General features: G+C 40.8%; 1 protein-coding gene across 4 annotated transcripts; it reads right to left on the bottom strand.

The window, feature by feature from the left end:
* Positions 1-1,147: 1,147 nt before the first annotated feature.
* cp110 (centriolar coiled-coil protein 110) lies at positions 1,148-13,133 on the bottom strand. Of its 4 annotated transcripts, none has more exons than XM_087274216.1 (11): positions 12,968-13,133; positions 12,272-12,410; positions 11,336-11,440; positions 9,439-10,795; positions 8,909-8,985; positions 5,005-5,139; positions 4,249-4,338; positions 3,792-3,875; positions 3,556-3,672; positions 2,178-2,242; positions 1,148-1,383 (listed from the first exon to the last, which is right to left on the bottom strand). In XM_087274216.1, the coding sequence occupies exons 1-11, from the start codon at positions 13,057-13,059 to the stop codon at positions 1,251-1,253; spliced, it is 2,394 nt and encodes a 797-aa protein (XP_087130342.1). In that variant the 5' UTR covers positions 13,060-13,133; the 3' UTR covers positions 1,148-1,250. The 4 variants fall into 4 exon arrangements, with proteins under 4 accessions (XP_087130342.1, XP_087130343.1, XP_087130340.1 ...); XM_087274217.1 differs by having other exon boundaries at positions 8,909-8,982; XM_087274214.1 differs by having other exon boundaries at positions 13,083-13,133.
* Between the last annotated feature and the right edge of the window lie 1,735 nt (positions 13,134-14,868).

Genomic DNA, 14,868 nt, shown 5'->3' with positions numbered 1-14,868 from the left:
TGGGTCAAAAACTGGACCAACTTTCAACATGGAAAAGGAGATTTTTACTTTTAATTCACTAGTTTATGACCCGTCCGACTTTTCCATGTTAAAAGTTCAAATTATTGAGTTTTTGACCCTTCCGACTTTCCGTAAAAAAAACGACTTTTCCATGTTAAAAGTTCACATTTGAGTTTTTGACCCTTCCGACTTTCCGTAAAAAAACGACTTTTCCATGTTAAAAGTTCACATTTTTGAGTTTTTGACCCTTCCGACTTTCCATAAAAAAACGACTTTTCCATGTTAAAAGTTCACATTTTTGAGTTTTTGACCCTTCCGACTTTCCGTAAAAAAACGACTTTTCCATGTTAAAAGTTCACATTATTGAGTTTTTGACCCTTCCGACTTTCCATAAAAAAACGACTTTTCCATGTTAAAAGTTCACATTTGAGTTTTTGACCCTTCCGACTTTCCGTAAAAAAAACGACTTTTCCATGTTAAAAGTTCACATTTTTGAGTTTTTGACCCTTCCGACTTTCCATAAAAAAACGACTTTTCCATGTTAAAAGTTCACATTTTTGAGTTTTTGACCCTTCCGACTTTCCGTAAAAAAACGACTTTTCCATGTTAAAAGTTCAAATTTTTGAGTTTTTGACCCTTCCGACTTTCCGTAAAAAAAACGACTTTTCCATGTTAAAAGTTCAAATTTTTGAGTTTTTGACCCGTCCGACTTTCCGTAAAAAAAACGACTTTTCCATGTTAAAAGTTCAAATTTTTGAGTTTTTGAGCCATCCAACTTTCCGTAAAAAAAAAAAAAAAAAAAAAACGACTTTAAAAGTTTTAAAAAGTTAAAAAAAAAAATCGGGTCAAAAACTTAAAAATTTGAACTTTTTATCGTGGAAAAGTTTATGGCTAAAAATTGGTGCATATTGTAAACATAAACCACATTATTCATGTAGTTTTATGCAAACACACACAAAAACCCTAATATGTGTACGACTTTTGAGTTTATCAACGTTGCAAACCGCGCAACAAATGTAAGAATGAAGTTACGGAATGTGTTAAAGTAACGCAAGATTGTAGTGGGTTTCTTTAAAAGTAACTTTCCTACAATTCTCACATCCACATCAGAGGAAAACAGTTTGATGACAAAATGCGGAAACACAGCAGTGATTAGCACCGTTTATTAAAGTGTGCAACAACAGAAAACCAGTGAGCAGTGAAGGCAGCGCTGCCATAAAAACATCATAAATAAAAACACTAAATAAAGGTCAATAAAAATGGGATGGAGCTCCGCGTGTCGGCGTTTTCTTCTTGGAGACGCGGCAGATTTTTGGCACCAGTTTCCACTTTTCCTCAGTGGATGGAGATAACCGCTTCCTGTCAGCTGACCTCTGCTGCATCCTGCACACACACACACATGTTTTTGCAGTGATTAATACTCGATACCATGATGAAAGCTTCAGGAATGATCTTGATATGGACCTGTAGTGCCAAATAAGTTTACACACATTACCTTTACCACAAAACTCTAATCTAATCAGGACAGACTGTATATCAATGTAAATCCATATTTTACCACCGTTGTTTGTTGTTATGTGAGAAGAGTAAAATATTAAAACACATTTACTGTCCCTCTACAGCCTGTGGGAGCGTTTATGATACTCATAAAGCATAATATTACAGTCTAAACAAAGCATTAATGAAAAACTAAATCATACGAAAGCCTAAAATGTAGATTCCACATGTGCTTGGACAGATATAGCTCAGCAACATTTATTTATTCATTTACATTAGGTAAACTCAGAGTGGTAGAGCATTACTTTGCTACAGCAATCCACACGTAAACACTTTCAAATGCTTTTTAGCGGATAAATTCAGCTCAAATATCACCAAATGATCTTTAAAAGCACCGTCTACATCATCTAAGATTACTAAATGCTTGTGTAGTCGTCATTACACTGACTTTATTTAAATGAATTGTTAATAAATGAACCTTTTCTGTGAAGAGTTCATGAACAAAAGCAATAAAGTAATCTTGTTTAATGTCAGGCCAGATTAATGTCTAAATGTTGTGTGAATAAATCAGCTGTTACGCATATTGCAGTGCTCGTGATGTCAGCACTGTGCATGTTGATCATCAGGATATGCTGATTATTGAATATGAGATATATACAGATATATATATTGAGACTCACAGGAGCAGTTTCTTGCGCTCCAGGGCTTTTCTGGTGGCGTCAGACAGAGACAGCTTCCCTTTGGGCTGAAACACAGATAATCCCCATGACTGAACACAAACACACAATAAACAAAAGACAAAAACTCTCCAGAATTAATCTATGCCCACCTATAATTATAGAAATATATATATATCTATTATAGCTGGGCATAGATTCATTTCTTTACTCTACATTAATCTCGGGATTATCCACATTAATCTACATTAATCTTTGAGTCTTTCTCCAGCCAGGTGGCGCATTAGAGCAGGGGCTCATCTCCTGTTTCAGAAATGCATCATAAACTGAGAAACTGATAACTGGTGATGAAAATAAATGAAGTTCAATAAGATGTGCTGGTGTGCGTATCCTAATATAACTCATGTTTACATTTATAAACTGCATGACACTGCGTGGCGTGGCGCATCCAGTGTGTGACCCCCTTTATGATGGTCTTGCTGTGGACATTTTGCATCCTTGTTGGAACTCACACAGCTAACGGGCAAAGAGTAATGTTAATCTGGCAAACTGAACGCATCCTGTACTGTTCAGGAGACCTGGATTAACACTGCTCTACAGCCAATCAGGACACAGAACACAGTGCACTGCAAAAAAAGCATCAAATTACAGTAAAAACCACGGTGAAAGATGAAGCGCGATGGCGAAGAATTAGATTATCTAAATCTGCTTGATGATTTGGAAACTGAAAGCAGCGCCGTCGATTGGTGTTTCTGCGTAAGATACACCTTTGTGAATGTTTTATTTGACATGTAAAGTCTTTAATCTGCTTTTAGTCATTTTATTTTATTTAAAGCAGCACTCAGACATGAATTTCCCCTCAGAAGTGTGGCATGAGAGCGGTGCATGTGCTGGATAACGGCTGTTTTTGCTGTGCACGATCAATTCCTGATCCTTTGCATGAAGCTTTTAATCAAAAGACACGTCATTTAATCACTTTCGATGTGCTAAAATATATGTTAAACGAATGTAATTTTAAAGAAGCATATATACATGTTAAAACTGTAAAACAGAATAAAGTGCACGGTCTAATCTGAAATAATTTAGAATTTGTATAAATTGAGTTTAATTGATGTAAAACTTTTAATTACATTTTCTTTTCTTGTAAATAATAAAAGTTGCATCAGTTTGACTGAAGAAACGATGCTAAAGTTCAGAGGAAGAAATGAGATTTGAACATATATCGACAGAGAAATCCCTCATTTAAGAGTTGAACTCTGTCAGATCTGTGCAGTCTTTGCTGTACAGAAGAGACGTCACACTGTGTGTGTGTGTGTGTGTGTGTATGACTAATATCACAGTAGTTCATGTAGAAGACAGACGCAGTAGATGCAGCGCTCACGTGCGTGTGTGTTCTGCGCTCTCGCCTCAGCTCTCGGTCCTGTCGGATCATCTGCATCTGTTCACAAGAGCTGGAGATGAACATCAGCTGGTGGAGCTCCAGACGAGCAGAACGCAGCTACACACACACACACACACACAGAGAGAGAGAGAGAGAGAGGGACACCATCAACATGTGTATGTGCATGCGTGTGGGTTCTTACATGTGTGTGTGTGTGTGTGTGTGTGGTCTCTGACCTGCAGTGTGACGCGCTCTTGCAGCATCACATCATTCCTGCAGCTGACAGACGACTGGAACGACTGCAGGAACATCTGTGTGTCCTGAAACACAACAACACCACACACACATCAACATCTGTGCACACAACACAACACAACACAACATGCAGCACAGGCTGTGAATAACAGCTAATAAAGTTAATAATAAAGTAAATCATCTTCAGTTAGTTGCACAGAGTGATTGTCTGAGTATGATTGACATGTGTGTGTTTCCTCAGCCATGACATGATCTGCACTCGCCAGTTTAGTCGTCAGTGCTGATGAATCTAATGTCTCTGCACTAATACATCACTGTAGAGCGTTATATCAAATAAAAGTGTCAAATAAAGATGAAGACAAAATCAAGCATCATCATCATCTGTGTTTGAGCATCAGTGGAGTGATGATGATGTGTGAAGAGCAGCAGCAGATCCACCTTGATGGTCCTGATGATGTGAGAGACGCGTTCAGTGCGCAGGAGACGACGAGTCAGAAAACCCTTCACCACTGCAGCCAGACACAACACCTGCGCGCGCGCACACACACACACACACACGTCATTAATAACACACACATCACCACTGCGGCCAGTAGAGGGAGACACAACATCTGCATATATTCACACGGAAAACAAAACCTCATGGCCACAACCCACACACACACACACACACACACACACACATTTAATAACAAACACACAACAATTAATAACACACACACATACACACAGACTAATAACACACATATACTTCACAGCTGTTGCCAGTAGAGGGAGACACAACACATGCACACACACACAGACATTTAATAACAGACACAAACACACACACACACACAGGATAAATAACACACACATGCACACACACTTCACCTTTGCAGCCAGCAGAGGGAGCCACAACATCTGTACATGCACACAGCCAGACAGACACACACACACACACACACAAATTTGTGCACATCTGTGAATGTTGCTCATCGTGTGAGTGTGTGAGACTGAGTGTTACCATCTGTGAGCTCAGTGTGTGTTGTTCATCAGGTGTGTGCAATTAATCAGGTGTGTGTGTGTGTTACATGCACGTCTATGAGCTCAGTGTGTGTGTGTGTTGTGTGTGTGTTGTTCATCAGGTGTGTGCTATTAATCAGGTGAGTGTGTGCTGTTCATCAGGTGTGTGTGTGTGTGTGTGTGTGTTACCTGGGCGTCTGTGAGCTCAGTGTGTGTGCAGACAGATGAGGCGAGGATGGAGGTCGGCGTGTCCTCCAGACGTGAGGCTGCACTGGGACACGGGAAGGACACACTCCGCAGAAACTGGTACCGCACCGCTAGAGACTGACACACACACACACACACACACACACACACACACACACACACACACACACACACACACACACAAATCCAGCAGAAATAATAGAATCAGCTCAGCTAAAACAGGTTTATCTTAGATGGAAACACAGAGCAGAGCAGACAGATTCAGCACAGTCTTCTAGATGTGGAAATAAAGCTCTGCTCTATAAGACGACTCTGATCTGATGAACAGTCAAAACACAAAATACAGCAACAATTAAGAACTCTCTTATATTCAAACAGCTCTTATATATTTTAAAGAGAGAGAGAGAGAGGGTTCAATAAAAGGTCACATGAAGGTGAAGAGATCTGCTTATATTTATATAAATGTTCGTTCATTTTCTTTCAGCTTCGTCTCTTTATTCATCAGGGGTCGCCACAGCGGAATGAACCACCAACTATTCCAGTATGTTTTACACAGCGGATGCCCTTCCATTTTTAAGCATGAGGCCGAGGCTCTTTCACACTTTTAAAAGCATAAATGAATCTACGACACTTTAATAAATCGAGAACACCATCACATGCTGCAAACGTCACATCACATGACTTCACTGATTTCAATGTGAAAATGAGCTCTGCAGAGGACTGAGAGTGTTAAACTGATATATCAGAAACAGCTTCAGTTTCTCACAGCTGAACAACAGAAAACGGAGAATGTTCAGGTTCAGCTCATGTGCTGTATTCAGTGTTAAATGCTGATGATGTGAGTCTGACAGGACATTTATCAGCACACTACTGACAGCAGCAGCAGACAGTTCAGCTCAGATCTGCAGAATACAATAAAGCGTCTGACACTGAACTTCAGAACTGCAAACCAACACATATCAGTGATCCAGCATCTGCATTTAATCATGTTCAAGAGCTTTAATCTGTGTTCATTAGAGTATAAAGCTCAGTGTTGTGCTGGAGTGCAGTGAGTGCTCTATTCTGTGCTGCTGAATGTCTGTGTTTACATTTCTGTCCTGTTTCTCCTGCTGCAAACAGCCAAACTGCTCATCACTGTGTATCTCATCATGTAGCGTGTTGTTAGGACACGGGGTTACAATGTGACCTGCTCACCTAATGTTCACACTCCTGATATTTATATCATCAGCTAATTAATCACCTCATGTGGAACTCTGAATCTGCGTCTCACTACAGAGTCTGCTACTGTCCACCAGAGGGCGCATTTCAGTCACAGTCGCATGCTTGGAGAGTCTTCCTGACTGAATGAATGATATGCGCTGTTTTCCACCATCTGGCAACCCGCAGTGCTGAAATATAATTGGCTGAACTGGCATTGGGCGGGTTAAAGAGACCAAAACAAAGGCAGCCGCTCCGGCACGTAACACACATGACCACAGCAGAATATCTGACTTCAGCATTGAGTCTCAGATAAACAAGCATGTTCACTGAGCATGTTTCTGAATATCTGCACAGATGATGCTCAGACTCTTCATATCAGCGAATGACTGAATTCTCTAAGTGAACACACACACACACACACACACACACACACACACACACACACACACACACACACACACACACACACACACAGGCTCATGTAAAACAGTGTGTGTTCATTAAAGCCTCGAGAGCGCATACATTTCACACAGTAATTAATGACTTCGGGACACCGGCGGCTACAGGACCTGAAGGAGACACTCGTGAGGACGCTCTCTACAGTAGCCAGCAATGAAACAATATTCATATTTATTTCTGCCGAGTCCAAGGAGAGTCTGACCGGAGAATGAATCATTACTGACCCCAACCAATCACTATCTTTAATCAGGGATATATTTAAAGGGACAGCTCCCCCAAAATTACAATTCTGCCATCATTTACTCTCTGCTTGCTTGTTCCAAACCTGTCTGAGTTTCTTTTTCATGTTGAACACTAAAGTAGATATTATGAAAAATGCAGGAAACCAGTGACTTTCATAGTATGTTTATTTGTGAATTGAGTATTCAAATTTATTAAAAATAAAAATAAAAATACCAGGCTAAAAAATATGCAAGTAGTGTGTGTGTGTGTGTGTGTGTGTGTGTGTGTGTGTGTGTGTGTTTCCGAAGAGCACAAATGAAGCTACAAGTGGGCGGGGCAAACCATAGCTAATTTGTCCACGCATCAATCAGGGGTAACCGAAAATGGACAAAGAGGCGGGGCATGGGCAGAGCTAGAGAATTCAAGTTCTAAATAAAACTATAAATAATCAATAAATGATCTAAAATAAAACAAATACATTTATACTGTAGATAACATGACGTAAGAATTTCACTCACTAAGAAAATAGAAGTCAGACTTGAATAGTTTGTGAGCACAGTTACGAGCACAGCATGCCATTTCATCTGATAATTGTAAGATATAATCTCAAATGGCAGTAGACTGTGTAAAGCCACATAAAACAAAACCACAAATATGATAAATACAGCAATTTAGAATCAGCCAGAATCAGCTGAGGTGATGTGACGGCGAGCAGGAGAGATCAAGCTGTCACACGAATTAAATTTAAAGCTCAATATAAATTAAACAGGTGAGTTCATTCATTTTCTTGTCTGCTTAATCCATTTATTAATACGGGGTCGCCACAGCGGTATGAACTGCCAACTTATCCAGCAAGTTTTTACGCAGAGGATGCCCTTCCAGCCTCAACCCATCTCTGGGAATAAACAAGCGAGTTACAAAACCAAATTGACCCCCGACAGTTGACGTAGGGTAATATTAGCTATATACACCCAAATCTGTTATTGAACCAGACTGTAAAACATTTTAACATTGAACTCAATGGAAGATGCCGGCAGCTAGCTCTCTGCAACTCTCACATGGTTGCCCACTGAAGCTAAGCAAGGCTGTGCCCGGTCAGTACCTGGATGGGAGACCACATGGAAAAGCTAGGTTGCTGCCGGAAGTGGTGTTAGTGAGGCCAGCAGGGGGCGCCCAACCTGTGGTCTGTGTGGGTCCTAATGCCCCAGTATAGTGATGGGGAAGCTATACTGCTCAGTGAGCGCCGTCTTTCGGATGAGACGTTAAACCGAGGTCCCGACTCTCTGTGGTCGTTAAAAATCCCAGGATGTCCTTTTGAAAATGAGTAGGGGTTTAACCCTGGCATCCTGGCCAAATCTGCCCACTGGCCTCTGTACATCATGGCCTCCTAACCCTCCCCATATTCAATTGGCTTCATCACTGTCTCCTCTCCACCAATCAGCTGGTGTGTGGTGTGCGGTCTGGTGCAAAATAGCTGCCGTCGCGTCATCCAGGTGGATGTTGCACACTGGTGGTGGATGAGGAGATCCCCCCCCCATTGTGTAAAGCGCTTTGATTGCCCAGAAAAGCGCTACATAAATGTAAGGAATTATTATTATTATTAAGAGTGCTCAGTTTTGATGCCTGCCCCCAGTGGCCAGTCGATGAAATGCAGTTTCAATCATTCCTCTATTAGCTTCACAAGGCAGAGTGAAGGGTTGCTGCTTGTACACTCTTGTGGGCACTGCAGGTAATACAGCACTTTTTTCTGTAATATTAATTACCGCCTTTGTAATTCTAACATAATTACAGCTTTGTATATATTAAAAAAACATTTATTTGGGTTTTCAGCCATATTGACAACCTTTGAAAGTACTTGAGGGTGATTAAGTTTTAAGTTTTATTTTTGTGTGAACTATCCACATTTCCACTTTTAAAGGCACAGTTCACCAAAATGCTACTTTGCTCATTTATTCATGTGCTTCCAAGCTAGTTTGCACTAATTAAACGGTACATTGATGCTCACCTGCAGTAGTTCCTGCTGCTGTCTGCGCTCTTCCTCCATCAGAAATGTGACGTGGTCCTCCTGCGTCTGCAGAACTGCTGAATAGAAGAGAGTGTTTCATCACTGAACATCACATACAGTTGCACGTCTTTAGTTCCGTCAGTGATCCACATCGGAACCAAACAGATTATCAAAAGAAAACATCTCGTGTGGAGTTTGATTTTAGAGTCAGCTGTTGATTGGAAGCTGTAAAGTGGGTGTGGCTTTTGAGGGGTGGAGTATGCAAGTCTAAATGCTTAAATAATTCTGATGTCATCAATTATTTTCATTGACTGCTGGATTCTGATTGGCTGATGGTCACTCTCAGGTGTTAGAATATTGTCAGATAAAGGCACAGCTAAAGTAGTTCCGGCAGGTTTAGAGCGCATTACAGCTCCATATCACTCCGCTGAATGATCAGAGTTATTACACAGCTACAACAGTCAGACATCACATCAGAACACATCAGTAGGCTGTAATATTTCAGTGATCATCATGTGGCACTGCTGTACCTGTGCTCGGGCTGCAGTGCGTCTCCTCATTCATCAGCAGCCTCCGCTTGACCCGGGACACGCCCTCGTGACCTCCGACCTCAGGGGTCAGCTGACTCCACAAGCTGGAGGGGGCGTCGACATCATAAGAGGAGCCAATCAGAGAGCTCCCTTCACCATCAGCATGTGTTCTCTGATTACTGTTATCGGTGAGGACGCCCACAGGCGAGGTCTGCATCTCAATCCCACAATCCCCTGCGATGACCTCCTGCTGGACTGCTCCACCGAACGTGACGATTCGTTTGACGCAGTTATGAGCCGGGCTGTCTGATTGGTCGGCGTGTGAGAGCGTGAGTGTGGACTCCAGGTCTGAGATCAGAGTTTTGAGGCTGGACAGGTTGAGCTCCAGCTGAGTGATCTGCTGTGTCTGCATTAATCCTCCATCATTCACTGATCTCAGATCAGATCTGCTCGAAGCTTTCTGAACGTGAGCAGAAGCCCCGCCTCCTTTCTTACAGCGCACCGGGCTCGAGCAGAACTGCGGCGTGGGGATATTTGCATACTTATCGTCCACTGCTAAGTGTGATCTGGACACACTGAGCGGCTTCATTCTGGAGCCATACAGAGGTTTAGCTGGAACAGGAAGTGCAGTAAACACAGCGCTGATGTCTTCATGATTAGCGGTGTGTGTGTTGGTTTGGTTGAAGACGTCTGTGTGTATAAGATCTGCTTTCTCCTTCTTCTTCTCTCTGGCTTTCCTGAGCTCCGTCTTCCAGATGTGTGTGGGAAGCTCCTCGTTCTCTTTGTCTGACAGGCTGTGCTCGTCTGCGGACGGCTTCAGCGCTTTAGCTTGCGTGCGCAGGAGACGCTGCCGCCGCCGGTACTCTTGGGATTTCTTCAGGAGGTTTTGAAGACTCATGCGATACGGGCCTTCATCAGCGTCTGTAAGGTCATCGGCCATTTTTAGAGGTGAAACCTCGTCAGCTTCCGCTTCTAGGATTGCTCCATCTACTGGAGCGTGGCTGATGATGTCACTTCCTGTGGCAGTCAGCTGGGAGCGAACAGCGGCTGCCTCCATCCAGCTGAGGTCTGTGTTGTCATTGGTTACGTACCCTGATGACATCATCGCCGTCTGGCTGTCAAGCGCATCATGTGACCTGTCGTTCTTGTGACCTACGCCCTCAAACAGGACCGTGATCTGGGTGCTGTCCAGTGATTGGTCCTCTGGAGAAGCTCGCAGCTGATTGGCTGATCGGTCATCATGAGCTGTTGATGTCAGAGGGTGACATGTGAGCAAAGCGGGAGGAGCCGAGGTGATGATGTCACTGTCTGTGATGGTGGTGTTCTGTTCAGCATGGCTGATGGTCACGTCTGCAAACTGAAAACACACAGAAACAAGAGACGTGACGACCAAATGGATATACTCATATTCACTCAATCATTTTATTTTCAGTTTAGTCTCTATTAAAGGGGTCGCCACAGCGGAATGAACCGCCAACTATTCAAGCATATGTTTTACACAGTGGATGCCCTTCCAGCTGCAACCCAGGACTGGGAAACACCCATACACTCTCATTCACACACACACTCATACACTACGGTCAGTGTAGTTGATCAGTTCCCCTATAGTGCATGTGTTTGGACTGTGGGGGAAACCGGAGCACCCGGAGGAAACCCACACCAACACGGGGAGAACATGCAAACTCCACACAGAAACACCAACTGACCCAGCCCAGACTTAAACCAGAGACCTTCTTGCTGGTTATACAGGTAACAAGGTTATGCAATGTGCTGTTTATTGCAGAGCTACACTAATAAACAAAGATGACAAAGCCCTGCAAGTTCTGACAGAGATCAAGCCTCAGTCAGGTTGAGGAAAAGTAACGTAATGCATGATGAAGGCTGCAAGCGAACTCACGCTGGACTGAGACTCTTCCTCTCCCCTCTTCCTCCTCTTCATCGTCATCAGACTGACTGCTGTGTCTCTCAATGTCCTCATCTCGACTCTCTGCTGCTCATTCAGCTGGTCAACACAACACACACACATCAGCGTACACACACACACATCTACACTATCGCAACACTTCACAGCAGTAAGGTTTTTAATGTGTTGAGCCTCTTGTTATTATACACTGCACTGCCTATCGAATGGTGTAGTGTATAATGTTAATTTATTTGTATTGTTTTACTGACTTTTTGAGCTTTCTATTCATAAAAAAAACCCTGAAACAATTACTTCGCTGTTAATAAATTTTTAATATAATAAAATGTTTACAAAAATAATTAAAAAAAGACTGATCATCAAATTAACAATAAAATAATTTCTGAAGGATCATATGACTGGAGAAATTATGCTAAAACTCATCAGTTTAGCTGTGCCTTTACTGAATAAGCACTGTGCTACATCAGACAGATCCCACCATGGCTTTCATTCCTTTATAACCAGCCTTAACACATTTTTATAATAATAATCATGATAAGTTTTATTTATATAGCGCCTTTCCAGAGCCTAAAATGTTTTTATCTGTTAGTAATAATTTTTATTTTCTTGTATCTTTTATTCTTGTTTATCTAAAGCACTTTGAATTACCATTGTGTATGAAATATGCTATATAAACTTGTCTAAAAATTCAGCTTTGAAATCCCCAAAATAAATTACATTTTAATATAAATGTACATAGAAAACTGATATTTTAAATAGTAAAAATATTCAACATTTTTACTGATTTTGCTGTACTTTAGTTCAAGCAAATGCAGGCTTTTTGAGCCTTAAAATTCATTACAAACATTACAAATCCGACTGTTGACATAAAAGTGTGTGTATGAGTTTATATAAATATAATGATTTTCTTACCACAGGAGGAAGAATACAAGCTCCATGAAACACAATCAGAGATGAAGTAGTTAGAGGTGTGTGTGGCTCATCTTCAGCATCATCATCATTATTACTATTATAACATCTCTGTATGAAGTCTTCATAACTCTCCATAACTCTTAAACAAACACAGATTAGAAAACTATTAAAGATTCTGACACAAATCATGATGAATCAAATAATCAGCAAGAGAACAGAACATTGCAAAATGCTCCAAGATCATCAAAATACACTTAATTTATGTATATAATTATATTAAAGATACACATTATATCTGTCAAATGTTTTATAGGATATTACACTGTCACCATTTCAGAGCTGATGTGTGTGAATGTTTCAGATGTCAGAAATACTTATATTAACAGGTATAAAATCTTCAATCGACAGCATACATCATGATATTCCTCTATAGTGTAAATAAACAGGTTAATGCAGTAGTTAAACGCCAGTGTTTTACATTCACCTTACTAAAAAGACCAAATGTGTGATTTCAGTTGGAAATTAGTTTTTGCATCAAGTTTTTAATAATTGTATTACCAAATAAAGCTTCTTTATAACTAAATGAACCAATAATATGTGAATAAAGTCAGTTTATTCATGTATATCTTGATGGTTTAACCGAAAACTCCTCAATCATCGACTGTCATGAGGCAATAAACACAGTAAATGACTTACTCATTACTCAGAATCAACTGAACCCACGCTATTAATGCAATCGAGCAGCTTCTGAACAGTTTATACCGATGTAGAGAGCTAATATTGATCATAAATGATGTTTGTGAGAGTTTACCTGAGGATGAAGCGCGTCTCCTCGTTATGAACGTTGAGTTTGTTTACACTCGAGCGCTTCCGGTAAACACGGACTGGAGTTCTGCATCTTTCGGATGCGGACTGATAAGGCAGCAGTTTAAATCTAAACAACACTTCAGAGTATAATTTTAAGATCAAGCTTAACATTTAGCTCTTATTCAGTCACATATTGTAGGTAAGTTTGACAATAAACTGCAATAAAAGTTGCACATGTTTTACAGAATATTTTACTTTCCATGTTTTACCGGCAGCTCAGAAGCAGGAGCGGCGCGCCTTTCGAGCGGGAAACGTGCTGCAGCGCCGCCTGGAGACGCGGAGGAGCGGAAGAGAAGAGTGGAAGAAAAAGCAGAACAAAAGAACCGCGAGTTTATTATTATTATTATGACATTATTAGATTTATATCTCACTAGAAACTCTCTGATTTCCTCAGTAACTCTCAAACAATACAGAACACAGACCGGAGGGTCATCAGATAGAATATAGCATCTCGTTTAATGTTTATTCTTTGAACATTATAAATATTTAAGCATTTCAGGATAATAAATTAAAAACAGATGAAAATTCATCTACAGCCAAACAACTAATTGATAATGATCAAACTCCAGTCGACATTCCGATGTGCTAATAATACTTGATCTAGAATCTGAAAGTCTATTAAATAACATCTATCTAAAGTATAACAGCTCTCGATCTATCTATCTATCTATCTATCTATCTATCTATCTATCTATCTATCTATCTATCTATCTATCTATCTATCTATCCATCCATCCATCCATCCATCCATCCATCCATCCATCCATCCATCAACCCACCCACCCACCCATCCATCCATCCATCCATCCATCTATCTATCTATCTATCTTTCTGTTTGTCTGTCTCATATAAAAACAAAACCATGTGTGTGTGTGTGTGTGTGTGTGTGTGTGTGTGTGTGTGTGTGCCAAAACATTTAATTGATGTAATATTGAATGATACAGTTTTGTCTTCCTACATTATCACATTACCTATCTAGAAATCAACAATAATAATATTCATACAACAAACATTTTACATTGAATTATCAGGTGATAATCGACATTATAAAGTTAGTGAGGAACTGTAGGCTATAAAGATATTTAATTGTATTTCAAATTGCATAGTAACACTAAACACGTCCCTTTAGATTAATAACAATAAACATACATGTTTTGATTTTACAGATACATATACAGTATATAGGGACGGCATGGTGGCAAAGTGCTTAGCAGCAAGCAAGAAGGTCAATGGTCCAATTCCCGGCTGGGTCAGTTGGAGTTCTGTGTGGAGTTTGCATGTTCTCCCCGTGTTGGCGTGGGTTTCCTCCGGGTGCTCCGGTTTCCCCCACAGTCCAAACACATGCGCTATAGGGGAACTGATCAACTGCACTGGCCGTAGTGTATGAGTGTGTGGGTGAATGAGTGTGTATGGGTGTTTCCCAGTGATGGGTTTGCTGAAAGGGCATCCACTGCGTAAAAATATAATCTCCCAAGTAATAATTCTGAGCTTAGCAGATCTTTACATTTTACTTGAAATAAGACTTTCTCCAGAAGGAAAACTGGAAATACCCTCAAAAACAACGTACCCTGTTCAGCATCACCTGGGAAATTTCACAAGAGATCTAGCAATAATAATTCTATACGCTGGCTACACCTGACAGAAGTCTTGCTGTAAATCTCGGCTGTAAGAGCAGCAGATAGTAACTGGTCTTCTAGTTGATGATGTGTAAAAGTGTCAGAAGGCGGATT

The sequence above is a fragment of the Danio rerio genome, chromosome 11, assembly GCF_052040795.2.
Source record: "Danio rerio strain M-AB ecotype USA chromosome 11, GRCz13ab, whole genome shotgun sequence".
Classification (NCBI taxonomy): Eukaryota; Metazoa; Chordata; class Actinopteri; order Cypriniformes; family Danionidae; genus Danio; species Danio rerio.
Note: the sequence above shows the minus strand (reverse complement) of the source record. Positions and strands in the feature narration are given on the sequence as shown.